This window comes from Gekko japonicus, unplaced genomic scaffold (assembly GCF_001447785.1).
Source record: "Gekko japonicus isolate JY-2015 unplaced genomic scaffold, Gekko_japonicus_V1.1 scaffold1612, whole genome shotgun sequence".
NCBI lineage: Eukaryota > Metazoa > Chordata > Lepidosauria > Squamata > Gekkonidae > Gekko > Gekko japonicus.
In genome coordinates, this window is record NW_015168097.1 from 101336 (window position 1) to 121644 (window position 20309).

General features: G+C 47.6%; 1 protein-coding gene across 1 annotated transcript in view; it reads right to left on the reverse strand.

The window, feature by feature from the left end:
* The window catches only part of MYO1F (myosin IF), a 106245-nt gene that overhangs the window by 24406 nt on the left and 61530 nt on the right, over positions 1 to 20309 (reverse strand). Inside the window, exons 7-14 of the mRNA XM_015414755.1 lie at positions 19660 to 19791; positions 15048 to 15182; positions 14796 to 14928; positions 12608 to 12804; positions 11791 to 11871; positions 10891 to 10977; positions 7859 to 7945; positions 2395 to 2562 (exon numbers count right to left, since the gene is read on the reverse strand). Coding sequence (XP_015270241.1) covers positions 2395 to 2562; positions 7859 to 7945; positions 10891 to 10977; positions 11791 to 11871; positions 12608 to 12804; positions 14796 to 14928; positions 15048 to 15182; positions 19660 to 19791 — 1020 coding nt within the window. The remainder of the gene's footprint in view (positions 1 to 2394; positions 2563 to 7858; positions 7946 to 10890; positions 10978 to 11790; positions 11872 to 12607; positions 12805 to 14795; positions 14929 to 15047; positions 15183 to 19659; positions 19792 to 20309) is intronic.

Genomic DNA, 20309 nt, shown 5'->3' on the forward strand with positions numbered 1-20309 from the left:
CTCTTTTTGGCACCACTAGGTGGCGAGCTATGCTTTTTTTAGGCCAAGAGTGCTGTGACTTGCCTAAAGTCACCCAGCTAGCTTCAAGTGGGGAAGTGGGGAATCGAACCCAGTTCTCCAGATTACAGTCCGTTGCTTTTAACTGCTGCACCAAACTAGCTCACACAGGCCCAAAACAAGATCTAGAAATGTGTGCAGTGCAGAGGTCAATTCAGGGGGGATCGCGGGGGATCGCAGTTCCCCCGGGTGAGGTGCGGGGCACACAATGAAGCCCCACCCCCTGCTTCCGGCCGCCCCACTTCCAGCCCTCATTCAGCCAGGAGGAGGCAGGAGAAGAGGGAGGGTAAGTTGCTTCCTCCCCGCCACTCCCCTCCCCTGCCTGCCTAGGGCCAGGGAGGGCCTTGGCGGGGCTTCCTCGCACTCCCGCCGGTGTGGCATATGCTAATGAGTTATGCTAATGAGTTCCCCTAGCTCTTTTTCTACGAAACTACCCCTGGTGCAGTGCCAATAACTCTGTAGTCAGATAGGCATGTGGGTCAGTGGAGAGGGAGAGAGAGACAGAGAAAGATCGAGATCTTTTAATTAAAACAGAGTAAAAAGGAACTGAAATGTAATCTTCTACATATTTCTCAAGTGAAGTGTTAAATACTGAGAACCTAACACTAGTGAAAGGTTACATGAGAGCCCAAGATGATAATAACTAGGGAGGCTGGATCCATACTTCAAAAAGAAGCGTGGGGAGGTAAAGGACATAGGTGCATTGCTGGTGGCAATGTGTGAAAATTTAAAAAATTCTGGGAGTCAGTATTGGATGAGGTGTACTTAATTGCTGGTTATGTTGTGTCCTTGACACCCGAAAGACTGTTTTTAAATCATCGGCAAGATGATTCAGTCCCACAAATTAGGAAAAAAACTAATTGCCATCCTTTTAATAGCAGCCAAAACGGCAATAGCCACTACCTGGAGATGTTTAGATGGACCTAGACTGATTTCCCACAAGCCGCTGCTCCGCCCTCGCTCTTCCCTTTACCCCGATCGTATGTGTCAATTTCCCACTATTTGCTGCACGGCTGCATTTTGCCCCGCAACTTCGCCCAAGTTCCCCCGCGTCTACTCGATCCTCAAAAAACAGGATCAAGTAGACGCGGGAGAAATTGGGCGAAGCTGCGGGGCAAAATGCTGCCGTGCAGCAAATAGTGGGAAATTTACACATACGATCGGGGTAAAGGGAAGAGCGAGGGCAGAGCAGCGACTTGTGGGAAATTGGTCCTACACTTACGTGATGGCACCGTAAGGTATGAGAAATGTATATAATGGACAAAATCACTTATCAGGCTAATCAATATGAATCCCACCTGCCTTGTTCTGCTTTTGTTGAAGTTCGGTCCATTACATTAGATTACTTGTTGCACCTTGAAGTGGTTCTGAAGAACTTAAAATCTTTAATTTTAATATAATATTTGCATTGAATATAATTTATATGATGTGATGCACGGCACTGCTTTGTTTCTACAGATTTGGTCTGATGACTTATCCTGGATAATTTGTGAACAGGATTATTTTGTGTAAGTGTGGTCATATATATGGTATATATGGCTGTTTTTGTTATAATTAGGTTCGTTTGTATTATGCAGTAGATGTATTTATAAAATATAAAATGTCTATAAAATGTTATATTAAAAAAAATTACTAGGTAGGTCAGGCCCAACCTGCATTCTACCCCAAATTCCACCCCTTATTAGGCTTTGAGATATGCAAGTGCCTCCCTCCGCCCCACCCAGTTTCACAGCAGGATAGGGATTAGAACCAGAGGTTATTTCGGGGGGGGGATCGTGGGGGATCGCCGTTCCCCTGGGTGAGGTGCGGGGGGCAGGGCACACGATGAAGCCCCGCCCCCTGCTTCCGGTCGCCCCGCTTCCAGCCCTCATTCAGCCAGGAGGAGGCAGGAGAAGAGGGAGGGTAAGTTGCTTCCTCCCCGCCTCTCCCCACCCCTGCCTGACTGGGGTCAGGGAGGGCCTTGGCGGGGCTTCCTCGCACTCCCTCTGGCCTCGCAGGTCCACCGCCGGGCCCCTGATGTCAGGGGGTGTGGCATATGCTAATGAGTTATGCTAATGAGTTCCCCTAGCTCTTTTTCTACGAAACGACCCCTGATTAGAACTCAGGCCTCCTAATCCCCATCCAACACTCTATCCACTGATGGAGCAGACGTGTAGTGGAATGAGGGGAGGGCTGGCTGTCCCTTCCCCTTGCCAGAGGATGTTCCCATTTTGCCCTGACTGGGGGGCGGGGTGGTCCTGTATTTTTTTACAGTCAAAAATTGGCAACCAAGACTTGAAAGGGTTTGGCAGGGAGAGGGGGGGTGTTTGATGAGGAAGATGCTTCATGCCCTGAGACCTTGCCAGCGTAGTGGTGGATGATGAATCCCGAACTCGATCCGTTGAAATGCTCGTGGGTTCCCACAGCCGACTGGAGCTTCTGCAGGAGCGTCTGGTCCGCACCTTCGCCCTTAGCATACACCGTGGCGCACACATCATCCAAAACACTCATGATGCCTGGAGGATTCTGGGAAAAGACCAGAGAGAATGGTGAGTCATGGCACGGCCACTCATGTTACAACTGTCAGGTTCTGTGGATTTGGGTCAGAAGTGTTTGTTCAGGAGAGGCACAAGAAAGTCCTACCATTAACCTGTGGAACTCACCGCCACAGGACGCAGCTATGGCAGCAGGTTTAGATGGCTTTAAAAGGGAATCAGATAACTTCATGAAGGAGCAGAGGTCTTTGAGCGGCTGTTCAGCCATGATAGTTAAATAGTACTTCCATGTTCAGTGGAAGTGTACCTCTGAATACCAGTGATTGGGGAGGTAACAGTATGAGGAGGCTTGGATCTTTGTTCCTTGCTAGTGGGCACCTGTTTGGCTACTATGGGAAACAAATATGCTCAGCTAAATGTACTTTTGGTCCAGTACAGTACTCTTTTAACTTCCTCAAGGAAGTTGTACATGCATGAAATTAAACTTCAGTGTGAAGAAATGCATTTTTCACTTTGAGTTTTAAAATGTTTTTCTCTCTGGGCAGAGAACAGGCAGGGAGAAAGCCGACAGGAGATGAAAAGTCTCTGGTTCGGGTTGGCTCATCTCAGAGAGATGAGGGGGTACCTGTTGCTTTTCTACAGGGAGGTGGATTGAAATTGTCCACTGAGACCATGGCTAGTGACATGGACTGCCTGACAAGGTCTCGAGATAGCAAGAGGAAGGTGGCAGGCTTAACCAGTATGGGAAATTACAGCTGTTTCTATACAAATACTCGAAGTGTCCGAGGTAAAATCGGGGAGTTGGAGTGCTTGGTGTCGGAGGGAAAAATAGACATTGTGGGTATTTCAGAAACTTGGTGGGATGAGGAAAATCAGTGGGATACGGTGATTCCCCGTTATATATTATATCGGAAGGATAGGGGGGGAAGGGTTGGAGGTGGGGTAGCTCTGTATGTCAGAGAGGGTATAAAGTCCAGAAAGATCGAGAGGCTAAGAGAATTGGATTCGCTTCTTGAAGTTCTGTGGGTTGAAATAGGGGGGCCAAAAGGAAACTTAACACTGGGAGTTTGTTATCGCCCACCGGATCAAAAGATAGAGGAGGATTATAAAATGATGAATGAATTAAAGATAGCAGCTAGACAAAAACACTGTGTCGTAATAGGTGATTTTAACTACCCACACATTGATTGGGTCAATATGTGTTCTAGTCGAGAGAAAGAGATTGAGTTTCTAGACACTCTAAATGACTGTGCTATGGAGCAGATGGTCATGGAACCTACCAGGGGAGAGGCGATCCTTGATTTGGTCCTAAGTAACACTCAAGACCTGGTGAGAGATGTAAAAGTGATTGCACCGCTTGGGAACAGTGATCATAATGTTGTTGAGTTCAACATTTGTACAAATAGGGAATTGGCCAAAAAGACTCACACAACCACTTTTAACTTTAAAAGGGGTAATTTTTCTGATATGAGGGGACATGTGGGGAGGAAACTGAAGGGAAAAGTAGAAAGGGTCAAAACCATTGGGGAAGCTTGGAAACTGTTTAAAACTACAATTCTAGAAGCTCAAATAAAATATATTCCGCAGGTTAGGAAAGGCACAAACAGGTATAAGAAAAAGCCTACATGGTTAACAAACAAAGTAATGGAAGCTGTAAAAGGTAAAAAGGATTCCTTTAAGCGGTGGAAAGCTAGTCACAGTGAGGCTGATAAAACAGAACACAGGCTATGGCAAATAAAATGCAAGTCTGTGGTCAGGCATGCAAAAAGGGAATATGAGGAGCATATAGCAAAAAATGTAAAGACCAACAATAAAACTTTCTTCAAATACATTAGAAACAGGAAACCAGCCAGGGAGGCAGTGGGGCCCTTGGATGACCAAGGGGTAAAAGGAGTACTGAAGGATGATAGGGAAATGGCTGAGAAGCTAAATGCATTTTTTGCCTCCGTCTTCACTGTGGAAGATGAGAGGTGCTTGCCCACTCCAGAGCCGCTGAGTTCGGGAGGGGTGTTGAAAGACCTGAGTCAGATTGAGGTGACGAGAGAGGAGGTCCTAAAACTGATAAACAACTTAAAAACTGATAAATCACCAGGCCCAGATGGCATACATCCAAGAGTTCTGAAAGAACTCAATTGTGAACTTGTGGATCTCCTGACAAAAATATGTAATCTCTCCTTAAAATCAGCCTCCATTCCTGAGGACTGGAAGGTAGCTAATGTCACTCCCATCTTTAAAAAGGGTTCCAGAGGAGATCCGGGAAATTACAGGCCTGTCAGTCTGACGTCGATACCGGGTAAATTGGTGGAAACCATTATTAAGGAAAGAATTAGTAGGCACATAGATGAACAAAACCTATTGAGGCAGACTCAACATGGGTTCTGTAAGGGAAGATCTTGTCTCACTAACCTGTTAATGTTCTTTGAGGGGGTGAACAAACATGTGGACAAGGGGGATCCAATAGATATTGTTTACCTTGACTTCCAGAAAGCTTTTGATAAAGTTCCTCATCAAAGGCTCCTAAGCAAGCTCAAAAATCATGGGATAAAAGGACAAGTCCTTTTATGGATCAAAAACTGGCTAATTAATAGAAAACAGAGAGTGAGTATAAATGGGCAGTTCTCCCAGTGGAGGGGTGTAAGCAGTGGGGTACCACAGGGATCAGTACTTGGTCCACTGCTTTTTAACTTGTTCATTAATGATTTGGAGTTGGGAGTAAGCAGTGAAGTGGCTAAATTTGCGGATGATACGAAGTTGTTCAGGGTGGTGAAAACCAGTGAGGATTGTGAGGCACTCCAAAGGGATCTGTCAAAGTTGGGCGAGTGGGCGTCAACATGGCAAATGGGGTTCAATGTGGCCAAGTGCAAGGTGATGCACATTGGAGCCAAAAATCCTAACTATAAATACACGTTGATGGGGTCTGAACTGGCAGAGACAGATCAAGAGAGAGATCTTGGAGTTGTAGTAGATAACTCACTGAAAATGTCGAGACAGTGTGTGACTGCAATAAAGAAGGCCAATGCTATGCTGGGGATTATTAGGAAGGGTATTGTAAACAGATCAGCCAATATCATAATGCCGCTATATAAATCAATGGTGCGACCTCATCTGGAATACTGTGTGCAATTCTGGTCACCACACCTTAAAAAGGATATTATAGCTTTGGAAAAAGTGCAGAAAAGAGCAACTCGAATGATAAAAGGGTTGGAACACTTTCCCTATGAGGAACGGTTAAGGCGCTTAGGGCTCTTTAGCTTGGAGAAACGACGACTGAGGGGTGACATGATTGAGGTTTATAAGATTATGCATGGGAAAGAGCAGGTAGAGAAAGAGGTACTTTTCTCCCTTTCTCACAATACAAGAACCCGTGGGCACTCCATGAAATTGCTGAGCGGTCGGGTTAGAACGGATAAAAGGAAGTACTTCTTCACCCAAAGAGTGATTAACACTTGGAATTCACTGCCACAGGAAGTGGTGGCAGCTACAAGCATGGACGGCTTCAAAAGGGAATTAGATAAGCATATGGAGCAGAGGTCCATCAGTGGCTATTAGCCACAAGGTATAGATAGGGACTCTGGGGCAAGTGATGCTCTGTCATCTTGGTGCTTGGGGGGGGGTCAACAGTGGGAGGGCTTCTAATGTCCTGGCCCCACTGGTGGACCTCCTGATGGCACTGGTATTTCTGGCCACTGTGGGATACAGAGTGTTGGACTGGATGGGCCTTTGGCCTGATCCAACATTGGCATCTCTTATGTTCTTATGAGAGGAGAACTCCGTTCAATTGCTAGCCAGCCTCACATTAGCCACCTTTTTAGAAATGCTAATAGGTCTAGTTAAAGGCAATGGGATGATCCAGTCCCCCCCTCCCAATCAGGGAACAGAGAGTTGGAGGTATTACATAATAGAAAGACTTCAGGAAGAAAGACTTCAGGAAAAGCTTCTTTGGCCCAGCCTGTCCTGGTCAGTAGGAGGAGAAAGAGGGATGATAAAACTCCTGGGAACAAAGAGGTAGAGCTCTTTTGTGCTGATCCCATCAAGGCAGGCAGAACTCTTAACTGAGGTCTGTGGGAGGCAGCCATTGCCATGTGCTGGCCTGCCCACCTGAAAGAGGCTTCAAAGTCATGGGAACTCTGTAGAACATCTGGTAACTCTCCATGCCAAGGAGCCTGCCCTCTATTTAACAGTAGATAGGGAATGTATGGGGGGAGGGACAGAGGAATTGCGTTTCACCCTTTTCTTTTGGCTCCCTTGTTCCACCTGGTGCTGTGCTAAAAGTATGCTTGTGAACATTTTCTTTTTTAAATAAATGCTTTTTAGCTTTAGATCCTGGTGGTGGTTCTCTGTGCCACACAGACCTCCACCATCTTGGACACCCTAATTTAAAAGGAGCACCAGGAGGAAGGGGAGGGCAGTCAGATGGCAAACAGCTACTGCCCCAGTGGTGGACAAGGCATCAAGCGGTCCCCGTGGTAACTAGGCACTGGGTAGCGGGAGACACAGAGGTGAGGCCTCAACACTTGGAAAGAGAAGCTGGGAGTCCTGACCCTCCCAGTGGGCAATTTCTACAAAGGTCAGGTTCTGGCAGCGATTGACCAGAGAGAGAGAGAAAAGCCCTTCCAGGTGTTGGGAAAATCCAGGAGGGCAGAGTGAAACAGGGCCTACAGGTCAGAGCAGAACTGTTCTGCCCCACTCAGTAAAAGTGGTATATTCATCAGCGCATTTGCACTTGAAGCCCATTTTCCAAACATTTTGCAGTGCTCCACAGTAGTTGATGCCTTTTACAGTTCTGCAGGGCCTGCAAGACGGAGCTCTTCCACCAGGCTTTCAACTAGGAGCTGCCACCGCTACCACTATGGCCAGTATTACCATCTATGATTATTAATACCACCAACTCAATAACAACAGAAGCCTGATGCTCGGTCTAGTACTGATAGCCTGTCCTCGCCGACCAAAACTGAGAAAGACCAACAAGCTGAATATCAAGTGAACCTACAGAATGTACGAGGCCATCTTTGATATTGTAAGTTAACTGCTAGCACTTTAATATAATGTAAGTTAGTTTTTAATGAATTGCTATTGAATTGTTTGATTAATTGTTTTTAGATGTCCATGATTCTATTGTTATTGTGCTTTTATGAGGTCAGCCGCCCTGAGCCTGCCTTGGCGGGGTGGGCAGGGTACAAATTCAAATAATAAATAATACATAAATAATAAATAAATAGTTTTGTGACACCTTCCAAAGGGCCCCACCCTTGTGTTTGGCATACATCTGCTCCCTTATGCAGCCAACTTCCAAAGTTTTGTATGACCAAGGACTGGCCCTTCCTTACCACCTTGTTTTCAATGAGGTCACAGACAACCTTGTTGTTGAAATACTCAATGGGGGTCCACTTGATACCTTCCTGCACGTATTCTTCCTAAAGCAAAAACAAAAATATCAGGATGTCCTGGAACCCTCTCCAAAGGATATATTATCATTTTGCAAAAGAAGTCTGACTAGGAAAGAAGATGGGGCAATGGTTGATCACCTTACTTGCTATAAAAATACATACACACCCTTTGGGTCAGAAGTGTTTGTTCAGGGCAGACAGCAGGAAGTCCTGCAATTAAGCTATGGAACTCACTGCCACCTGACACAGGAATGGCTGCAGATTTAGATGGATTTAAAAGGAAATTAGACAAAATCATGAAGCAGCAGAGGACAAATTCATGAAGCAACCAAGATAGTTATGCCTCACTCGGTGGAACATATAAAGCTGCCTTAGTCTGGTTCAGAGTGACTCCAATGTTCCCTCTAAGCTGAGTTAATGTGAGTCAGCTCACAGTTTTTTAGCCTCTGACTCACACATTTTTGTCTGGGCTCAGGAAGGATGGCTCCAGAGCAAACTAATTGATGCAGTAGCCCAATCGCTTGCTCACAACTTTAATGCCAGGAGCTCACAAAGTAGAATTTGTGCTCACAGGACTCAACAGCTTAGAAGGGAGCATTGGTTCAGACTCCTGCTTCATCTAGCTCAGTGCTTTGCTGCAACTGGCAGTGGCTATCCAGGGAGGCAGGGAGAGAAAAGTCTTTCCCTGCATCTCCTTTAGGATGCTGAGGACTGAACCAAAGATTTTCTTCATGCAAAGCAGAGACCTGAACCCTGAGCTAAGGAGTATCACCCATGCATCTGCTGTCCACACAAGTGTGTGTGAAGGCAATAACTGAGTTAACATTTTCTTTAGAAGCATATTTTATTTATTTGATTCATTCATACCCTGCCTTCCTCCCCCATGAAGACCCAAAGCTGCTTCCATCATTCTCCTCTTCTCCAGTTTATTACATCACTCTCCTTCATTTTATCGTCACAACAGGCCTGCGAGGTAGGTTAGATAGAGAGTGTGAGACTGGCCCAAGGTCACCCAGCAAGCTTCCATGGCAGAGTGGGGATTCAAACCTGGGCCTCCCAGATCCTAGTCCAACGTTCTAACCACTACACAACATAATATTGCTAAGGATTTTTAAAATGCTGTGGCGAAAGGACCTCCACTCTAGTATCCACCCCAGCATTTCATTAAGTGGGGCTACACTCTACACATGCTCCAGAGGGTGCCTTGCTAGTAAACGTCTGGCAAAAGGAGATGTCATCTCACCCCCCCCCCCAATACTCTCCAGCTGTTAGAAGGGCAAATGGATCTGGCCAAAGGAAGGACAAAAGGTTTACCATCTCATACATTGCTGGAATGTCACACCTAAATGGGACAGTCTGTGCAAACAAATAGCTAGACAGTAATTTCTTTCTCTCATGACAGGAAACCAGAACAATGCCAGAGGGGGACTGAATCTCAAAAAGGTGACGATAAATTCTCAGGACAGAAATAGGAAGGTCTCTTCTCTTTATTCAGCTTCCTTGGACAGGCACAAGCCATGAAGGACTAAACCTTTACTTGAGGATCCCATCTTGTTCATATGGCAAGGGACAACGGGGAGAAATCCCAACTTTGAGAATTAAGGTAATGATGTTGTTTTCAATGCTGGAACTGTGAGAATTACTAGTCTATCCTAATCTTCCTTTAGAAGAAAATTCCTTTAGAATAATTATGGAATGTATGGTGTTTTCACCTTCTCTTTGTACCCTTGCTCAGCCCGAATTCTTGGACAGACAGTGTGTATTCTTTTTATTTATTTATTGAAACTTTATTATATTTTGAATGGTTGAATCCAGGTCTCTGGAATCATAGGCCACGGTCACACGGGCCGGATATCACGGGGGGGAGGCGTGGCTAATTGCCCCGGCGCAGTTTGATCCGCGATTACGCGATCAGACGCGCCGACGGCACACCATGGGTCTTTCCCTCAGCGCCGACAGGTAAACGAGGGACCGGAGGGGAATGCCGTGCGCCGGCGCAATCACACCACGGGAGTCTGAAGGCAGCCCGTGGCAAATGTTTACTAGTACTTTGGAGGTACTAGTTTTTTAACGCGCATTTTCAGCGGTAAGCCACGGGTGCACTCCACTTCCCAGATGTTGGGGTGTGATCGCGCCCGGATAATCCGCCCACCATCCGTGCCTCTCCCGCGGCAACTTTGCCGTGTGACCGGGGCCATACCATGCCTATTCGGTCTTGCTGTCTAAGGTGTGGTAATGGGGAAGGGCAGCAGGGCAGCTTGCCATCCCCAGAACATCATGTGGAAATTACAAAAGTTACAATTGATCGTTCCTGGGTCAGCTTGTAGAAGTGAAGCATTAGATATGGCAACTAGGTAGAGCCTTTAACTGGCAACGCAGATACAGAGTGGTAGATGTGTAAATTCGCCTCCCAGCAGTTTACTACACACAGAGAGTTTCGTACCCACCTTAGGAGTAAAGGAAAGGAGAGCAGAGGTCATTTCGGGGGGGATCGCGGGGGATCGCAGTTCCCCCGGGTGAGGTGTGTGGGGGGCACATGACGAAGTCACACCCCCTGCTTCCGGCCGCCCCACTTCCGGCCCTCATTCAGCCAGGAGGAGGCAGGAGAAGAGGGAGGGTAAGTTGCTTCCTCCCCGCCTCTCCCCACCCCTGCCTGCCTGGGGCCAGGGAGGGCCTTGGCGGGGCTTCCTCACACTCCCGCCGGACTTGCAGGTCCACCACCGGGCCTTATGATGTCAGGGGGTGTGGCATATGCTAATGAGTTATGCTAATGAGTTCCCCTAGCTCTTTTTCTATGAAATGACCCCTGAAGGAGAGACATTGCCAAGCAGATATTTGGGTTGGCCATATGGTGTTTTTGACCTCCTGGGACTCAAGGGAAACCGGGCTTGTGAGCCCATTCCTTCCCAATGCAATTCCTTCTCCCTTCTCCATAACCATTCAGTATCCCCACTGCACACTGTAGACCTCACCTGCTCTGCTTTGAGGGTCAGCTCAATGAAAATCTGTTGAAGTTTTTCATTCACAAAATTGATGCAGAATTGTTCAAAGCCATTTCTCTGAAACGAGGAGGGAAAAGAGGGAGACATGTAATGGGAGATTTTTTTGGCAAAGTTGTATTTTTTTCAATAAGAACGTGCGGTAGAAGATTATAAAATTTTGGCTGGTGTAGATGATGGGATTTCCTCCCCTCCCTTTCCCAAAATGTTAGAACTCAAGGGTACCTGATGTAGCTGATAGACAGTTGACTGAAGGTGGACAAAAGGAAGTCCTTCATACAATGCACAATTAAACATTGGCATTCACTGCCACTTGACAACTTTATTAGGGATGAGGTAATTAGCCATGAGGGCTAAACGGAACCTCCATGTTTAGAGGTACTGTACATCTGTAGTGTCTCAAATGTTAATCGCTGGCTTCGGCTGTAAATAAAACTTTATCCTTTTACCAACCAGTGAGAACAAGAAGAGGGCTATGGCCTCTGTTCCCCCCACTGTGGACCTTCTGGGCCATTTGGTTGATGACTGTAGGATACGGGATTCTGAACTGAATGGATCCTGTGGTCTGACCCAGAAGGACTCCTTTTTGATATTCTTAAGATATTGATTTTCAGCTTTGACCTTTCCAGTTCAGCACTTAGAAAGAGCACAGCGGGGCTGAGTTTGTGATGGAAATGGCCAAAGCCATGCAGGAGTCTGTCTATTTCTGTAAACTGGAGCAGAGCCAACATTTTATCAGTATATTATTGCTGTTTTATTTATTTATTGCTGTTGATATGCCCCAATGACTTAGACTGTGAACAAACTGACTAGTTGCACATTTTTTCTGAGCTACTAGTCCCATTATCAGTCTTTGGAGAATGAGGAACCTACCTGAAATATTTCAAACCCATAAATGTCCAGCACACCCACGCTATACTCTTCGTTTGGCTTCCGCATGGCTTTATTGATAGACTGCAGATGGAGAAGATCAGAGCATTGAGCGTTGAGAAGAAAGAATCAAGGAAGGTTATCTTCAGGTATTAGGTACTGTGAGGCCACACAGTTAACACTGAAGGGAAAAAACCAACAACCCACAGAGCCGGAAACAATAAATTGGCTATCGTCCTGTCTCAAAAAAACCCCTGTGACCTCTTTAGAGTTGGCATTCAAAGAACAACAGAGTTGAAACTGGTAAATCATATAGTCCAATGCTCTTAGAGTCTTATACTGCTCCCCTCGTTCAAAAAACACAGAGAAGAGAGACGAGAGATTGGATTTATAATCCACCCTTCACTACCCAAAGGAGTCTCAGAGTGGCTTACAATACCTTTCCCTTCCCCTCCCCACAACAGACACCCTGTGAGGTAGGTGGGGCTGAGAGAACTCTTTCGAGGACTGCTCCTGAGAGAACAGCTCTGAAAGAACTTGTGACTCACCCAAGGTCACACCAGCAGCTGCATGTGGAGGAGCGGGGAATCAATCCCAGTTCTCCCAGATTAGAGTCCGCCACTCCTAACCACTACACCAAACTGTTTGTTTGGAGGCAAAAGACAAATGACCATCTTGTTGAATGTGCTCAGACGAATCCAGAAGCTTTCTAGAGTCCTCTTCAGAAAAACTGAGACGAGAATTGTGCTCTCTGATTCTTTCCCCAAATCCCCACCCACCCCTAAAGATGTTCTAGAATTCCACAAAAGAGTCCGCTTACCTCCACAAGGAAGTCAAAGACACGAGAGTAGAGGCCCTTGGCAAGGGCATCACGGGTATAGGAAGCTTGCTCAACATTGAGAGTTACATGGATGGACTCCGACCGGCCTCCCCATTTGCTGTCCATCTTCCTGCTCGTCAACTTCTCCTCAAGGCGGGTCTGGTCAATCCCCAAGAGGTAGGCAGGAAAAGCGAGCGCTGGAACAGAGGGAAATCAACAACGGAGTCTCTCCCATGTGGTGTTTATTATCATGAACATTTGTGTCAGTACCTTACTGTTCCTCCAGGTTTGGAGTAAAATATATCGCATTCATCTCAAAAAAAGGTCCTGTGAGTTAGATTACAGTGAGGGAAAGCTACCGGCCCAAGGTCTCTCAGTGTGCTTCAGGGCAGAGTGGGGACTTCTACCTGTGTCTCCCTAGCCCTACTCCGACCACACAACCCCAGCTGATGAGAAGTCATTTTTTGTCATGTTGTTGTTGTTCAGTCGCACAGTCGAGTCCGACTCTTCGCGACCCCATGGACCAGATCACGCCAGGCCTTCCTGTCTTCCACCGTCCTCTGAAGTTGGCTCAACTTCATGTTCGTTGCATCTATGACACTGTCTAACCATCTCATCCTTTGCCGTCCCCGTCTTCTTTGACCTTCAGTCTTTCCCAGCATCAGGGTCTTCTCCAGTGAGTGCTCCCTTCTCATTTGGTGGCCAAAGTATTTGAGCTTCAGTTTCATTATCTGGCCTTCCAGGGAACAGTCAGGGTTGATTTCTTTGAGGATTGACTGATTTGTTCTTCTTGCAGTCCAAGGGACTCTCAAGAGTCTCCTCCAGCACCATAGTTCAAAAGAATCTATTCTTCGGCGCTCGGCCTTCCTTATAGTCCAACTCTCACAGCCATACATGACTACTGGGAATACCATTGCTTTGACCATGCGGACTTTTGTTGGCAGGGTGATGTCTCTACTTTTTATCATGCTGTTTAGGTTCGCCATCGCTTTCCTCCCAAGGAGCAGGCGTCTTTTAATTTCATGGCTGCAGTCACAGTCTGCGGTGATTTGATGACTAGGGAGCCATGTTATCCGGTTCTAACTGTTGCTTCTTGACCCTTATACAGGTTTCTCAAGAGACATGTGAGGTCCATCACTTCCTGAAGGTCTCTTATAACAAGCCGGTTCACCTTTGTCATTGTGTTTTGGGGGAAAGGGGTTCAAATCCTGCTTGGGCACCCTTGGAATTCTGAGAGAGGGTGGTACTTTTATGTCTCAGTCAGAGAAACAATTAGAAGATTTCATAGCTGTATGGTACCCTGTGACAGAATATCTAAAGGAACATAAGGTTATTCCTAAAAACAAGTATTACAAATAATTAATTTTCTTCTGAATCTGTATAAAGAGTTAAACTTTTGTGCGGCTATCCTCTGTGTCAGAGGTGTCAAACTCATTTGTCATGAGGGCCTGATCTGACATAAATGTCACTTTGTTGGGCCGGGACATGTGTGCTATAGAATGTAATGACCGTTTACCAGAGATAGAAACTGTATAAAGGACAGCAGCTGGTGTATCCTCACTGCAAGGCCCCATGGGCTGGGAGCGGGGTGCAAAGGAAAACCCACACAGGCAGATTGGAGAGGCAGCAGTGCAGTGCTGGGCAGACGCCCCCACGATGCTTGACTGCTGCAGACGAGGTTGTTCTGCCATGCTGAAGCCACAGTGGAGTGGCTCCGCCCACTCCCCCCCAGCACTTCGTTTCTTGCACCAGTTGCTCGCGGGCCGCATAAGAGACCTGGATGGGCCAGATCCGGCCCCCGGGCCTTATGTTTGACATCCCTGTTCTGTGTTAATAGACTATATATAATGTGGAAATTGTAACGTTGCCAAATACTGTGATAATAAGACCGCTCAGATTCCTTTTATGTTTATTATGTTAAAATGTTACGTTATAGTTGGATATATGCTATTTATCCTAAATTAATAAAAATTATTTTAAAACAACAACACTGTGGCAGCAGTTGTCACCAAAACAATGTTATTTTAAACTGCACAGCCAATCAGAAGCCTTGCTGGGCAGGAGCACCACCTGGCCCCGCCCACTTTATAAACACCTGATCGACGGCCAGGAAAGATGGCAGTGGGGACCACGGTGCCCACAGGCGCCATGTTGGGGACCCCTGGGTTAGCCCGATATGATTACTCACAGTCAGGAGTCTCCACCTGGGCATAGTTGCCTTGCTCCTGGAATCCGATATTGCCGAGATGAAGGATGCCGGCCACAATCTGTAGCACAAGCTGCTGATCTTGACCCGAGATGCCAATCACGTCCATAGCGTTCTGGTTGAGGTGGGTAAGGAGGGGAAGCCCAGAAGAGAAGAAAGAGAGAAAGATGGTCCTGAAGTATGAATCCCAGGTGTGATGGCCAAGTGTTTGCCTCGCAAATCCTGTCTGCTCACCATAGTATCCTGAAACTCGCTTCGGTCGTCCGTGCCATCGACTTTATACGTTTCCGACTGGTTTAGGTAATAGTAATAGTCGGGATTCATGAGCCCCAGGTTTTGTTTCTGCTGCTGCGAGGCTCCTTCAATGAGCTGTTAAGAAAAGAGGGAAGGGCCTTGACTCAGCAGGTAGAGAGTCTGCTTGGCATGCAGAAGGTCCTGGGTTCAATTCCCAAGAGCTGCCGTGAAAAAGGTCTCATGTGGTAGCTGTCGGTGGGGTTACCGGGCAGTAGCAACTGGCGGGAGGGTTGGTGGGGGACAGTGTCCTGGGAGAAAAATCAAAAAGAAAAAGAAGGCCTCATCTACTTAGCAGAAGTTCTGACAATGGTAAAATTACCATAGAGTTTCTGGCAATTGCTTCACTTCCAAGTAGCTCTAGGAATTTTCAGGAACTCTACGGTCAGGGCTTCCTGCAAGTAGATGAGGCCTTCTTTTTCTTTTTGGTTCTTCCCTCCAGGACGATTGCACCTGCCCCTTTCGCCTCAGGTTGGCCCACCACTCAGTTGACCATTGGTGGTAGGGTTGCCAAGTCGGGTGTTGCTCCGTAGCGGGGGACTCCTGGCTAGCGTCTGGAGGAAAACCATAGAGTTTTCCCTCGAATGACCGTGGCCCCGCCCCCAGCGTGCCTGGTGTGGTCGCGTCACTTCCGGGTGACGCGCACATTGGGGTGGGGCTCCCCCCGGGGCCCGATCCACCGCTGGCGGGGAACGGGCCTCTGGGGTTGGGGTTTCCCCGCCCCCTCGGGGGGACTTGGCAAGCCTAATTGGTGGGCAAAGGCTGCAACTGGCCTAGATGTCAGAGAAGACCTTTCTGTGCCTGAGACCCTGGAGAGCTGCTGCCAGACAGAGTAGACAATACGGACCTTGACAGACCGCGGGGCTGGCAGTTTAAGGCAACATGTGTATTTGTGCCCAGAGGATGTTGGCGGGAGGGTTTAAACAGCAAAACAAACAAACAAACAAAAAGCCTCTCATAAGTGTTGAGGGAAGAGCATCCCAAAAAACCCAAATAAGCTTAATGAGGAATTATTTATTCACACAATCATTAGGAAGATCTTGGGGGCAGACTTAGAACAGGTGCAATGAAACGACAAAATTTCTTGTCTGTGTCTGCTAAACTAGGAAGTATTTGAGTGGGATCCAGCAGTCTGTCAGTGCGAGGTGCCAATGGACATGGACCAGGGGTCGTTCCGTAGAAAAAGAGCTAGGGGAACTCATTAGCATAACTCATTAGCATATGCCACACCCCCTGACATCAGGGGCCCGGCGGTGGACCTGCAAGGCCGGCGGGAGTGCGAGGAAGCCCCGCCAAGGCCCTCCCTGGCCCCAGGCAGGCAGGGGTGGGGAGAGGCGGGGAGGAAGCAACTTACCCTCCCTCTTCTTCTGCCTCCTCCTGACTGAATGAGGGCCGGAAGTGGGGCGGCTGGAAGAAGGGGGCGGGGCTTCATCGTGTGCCCCGCCCCCCGCACCTCACCCGGGGGAACTACGACCCCCCACGATCTGCCCCGAAATGACCTCTGACATGGACCTTTCCTGATCCCCCCCCTCCCGCAGTAGTCTCTTCCAACCTTGAGAAAGTTGATTCCCCCAGGGTCACAAGTCTGGGCTAATTGCCATTTGGGATGGGGGATAGCATTGAAGATGGGGAAGAGGATGAAATTGCCCTGCCGCCTCAATAAGATTATCAGGTCGATTTACCTGGCCGGGGGGGGGGTGTCTCGCAGGGGTGGGGAGAGGCAGGGAGAAAGCAACTTACCCTCCCTCTTCTTCTGCCTCCTCCTGACTGAATGAGGGCCGGAAGTGGGGCGGCTGGAAGAAGGGGGCGGGGCTTCATCGTGTGCCCCGCCCCCCGCACCTCACCCGGGGGAACTACGACCCCCCACGATCTGCCCCGAAATGACCTCTGACATGGACCTTTCCTGATCCCCCCCCTCCCGCAGTAGTCTCTTCCAACCTTGAGAAAGTTGATTCCCCCAGGGTCACAAGTCTGGGCTAATTGCCATTTGGGATGGGGGATAGCATTGAAGATGGAGAAGAGGATGAAATTGCCCTGCCGCCTCATTAGGATTACCAGGTCGACTTACCTGGCCAGTGGGGGTCTCCTGATGTCCTTCCGGGAGACCGAATGTTGGGCATTTTCAAGCCTAACTCCAGTTTTGGGCCTACTTCTGGTTTTGGGCCTACTCCCAGTTACAGTGACACTCTGATTGTGTTGCAAAACTCTATAGTAAATTCCACTTCGAACCATAGAGTTTTGCTCAACAACCAGAGCATTGCCCCCAACCAGAAGTAGGCCTGAAACCGGAAGTAGACCCAAAACTGGAAGTAGGCCCAAAAAAGGTCAGTTGGGGTGGGATTTCCCTCCCCGGATAGCTGGCCAGTGGCAGGCAAGAGCCTGTGAGAAAAGTGCCTTGTTGGATTATTTTGTTATTTGATTTATATACCATCCTCCCCCCAGTTTGGGGTTCAGGGTGGTTAACGACAACTATAAATACAATAAATATATATATACAGAATAAAATTTTAAAACAGTAAAAGCAGCAATATGTGTGTTTTTTGTATTTGAAATATTTATTTATCATTTTCCACTAAATACATCCTTTACAAACAATAATCATTCTATACATTGAGTCTAAAGTTTCTATATTTTGTTAATCCAGTTATACAGGCTGGGAGACCGAATGTTGGGCATTTTCAAGCCTAACTCCAGTTTTGGGCCTACTTCCGGTTTTGGGCCTACTCCCAGTCACAGTGACACTCTGATTGTGTTGCAAAACTCTATAGTAAATTCCACTTCGAACCATAGAGTTTTGCTCAACAACCAGAGCATTGCCCCCAACCAGAAGTAGGCCTGAAACCGGAAGTAGACCCAAAACTGGAAGTAGGCCCAAAAAAGGTCAGTTGGGGTGGGATTTCCCTCCCCGGATAGCTGGCCAGTGGCAGGCAAGAGCCTGTGAGAAAAGTGCCTTGTTGGATTATTTAGTTATTTGATTTATATACCATCCTCCCCCCAGTTTGGGGTTCAGGGTGGTTAACGACAACTATAAATACAATAAATATATATATACACACACACACTCAGGTTAAAAACTTAAAACAATAAAATAGCAATAATTAAGTCTCATCAGGTGGCGTCTGAGCATTTATCGGGAGACCAATACCATCGATGGAAAACTTTATATATATTTTCTTTATCGTTATATGCTCTCATATACTTCAACGTTTGCCACGTGTTTGCCCAGTGTTCTATCGTATGACCTATGTCCTGCATCCATACTATCATTGTTGAGGTAACCCTTTCATCTAATAGATACTCTTCTACTAAAAAACTATATATTTTCTGAATCATTTCATCGACAAAGCAGCAATATGTGGACCCTGATCAGGTCGAAAAGTAGCATAAGATGTTTTGCATAAATAAATAAAAAATTGGGGTGGAGCCTGGGGAAAGTGGGGTTTGGGGAGGAGAGGGGCCCTCAGTTGGAGGTAATGACGTAAAGTCCACCCTCCAGAACAGCCATTTTCTCCAGAGGAACTCATCTCCATAGTCTGGCGATTAGTTGCAATTTTGAAGGATCACCGGACCTAGGGTTGCCAAGTGGCACTTACCTTCCCGGCGGGGGACTCCCGTGCGGATCCCGGTGCACTGCATGCACGTCACAGGGAAGTGACGCCATGACGCCGGGCACGCTGGGGCCCTTGTACGGCCGTGGCCCCGCCCCCAGCGTGCCCGGTGTCATAACGTCACCTCCCTGTGACGTGCATGCTGGGGCGGGGTTCCCCCCGGGGCCCAATTCCCCGGGGTTGGGGAATGGGCCTCTGGGGCGGGGGGATTTCGCCCCCCCGGGGGGACTTGGCAGCCCTAACCGGACCTCACCTGGAGGCTAGCAATTCTTTGCATCGTGGAGTTGGAAGCACCCAGTGACTGGTTGTGACTGGTGTCAATCCCCAGTTGGGGGTAGGGAATCCCCTGGTTTGGAGCCCTTCTCCCCACTTTAGGGCTGTCAGAAAGCAGTGGTGAAATGCCTGCTGGGTGCTCCATTATACTCTATGGAGACTGGTCCCTATAGGGTATAATGGAGAATTGATCCATGTGTATCTGGGGCTCTGGGGGGGGGTGTTTTTTGAGGTAGAGGAACCAAATTTTCAGCATAGCTGGTGGTGCCTCACCTGAAAAAAACAACAACCCAAATTTCAAAAAGATTGGACCAGGTGGTCCAACCTTTTGAACCCCAAAAGGAGGCGCCCCCATCCTCCATTATTTCCACTGGTCCCTTTAAATTTGATGGCCAGAACTCCCTTCGAAGTTTAATCGCCTAGTGACATCACAAAAATGATGTCACATCCTTCCTCCTGGCTCCACTCCCGAAGTCTCCTGGCTCCAACCCCAAAGTCCCCAGATATTTCCTGAGTCAGACCTGGCAACCCCAGTGGTGAGCCCATCTCCAGCTTCTAGCAAGAGCCTGGCCGTGCGCAATGGTGGTGCCAATCGTGCGCTCAGTGGCACATGACTCAAGCATGCCTCCAAGTGGTTCCCAAGCTCATTTCTCATGTGCCACTGGCTCTCATACCTGATAGTAAACGTGAAAGTTCCTCTCGCTCTCGTTCTGGCTTACCACCCGGGATTTTTCCAACAGGAAGTTGGAGATCTTCCCTCCGTCTGGCTCACCTCCTCGACTGAACTGAATCTCAAAGTACTTCCCCTGGTGGGAGACAATGGCAATATAAGAATTAATTATATTAATGGGTTTTAATTGTTCATGCTTTTTGTTGTTACCCGCCCTGAGCCTGTCTTGGGAAGAGCAGGATATAAAGATAACTAATAAAATTAGTTCATTAGAAACTCTTGTAGGATCGCAGTTTGTGTCAATTATGAATCGTGCAGTGCTTTTGGATCTTCAGCTGACCCCCCAAGAGCTTTATGGATGCTTTGCTGATCAACAGCTGGATTGTCCACGAACGGGGCATGCTGCAGATCCCTAAGTGTGCGCCTCTGAGATACACTCAGATTAAAAAGATGATTAAAATCCTGCACCTGGGGAAACCCAAACTGCATGCAAAGAAAAGCTGCATCATGTAGCCTGTAAATTTGTGCAAATTAAGCACATTGGCATGATTGTTCTGATTTGGCAGAGGTTCTTCTGCTCCATGTGGGGGAAACGGGCATGGAAGCCTCACTCATAACTTCTGGAAATCCCGTTCAGGCAGTCTGAGTTCAGCA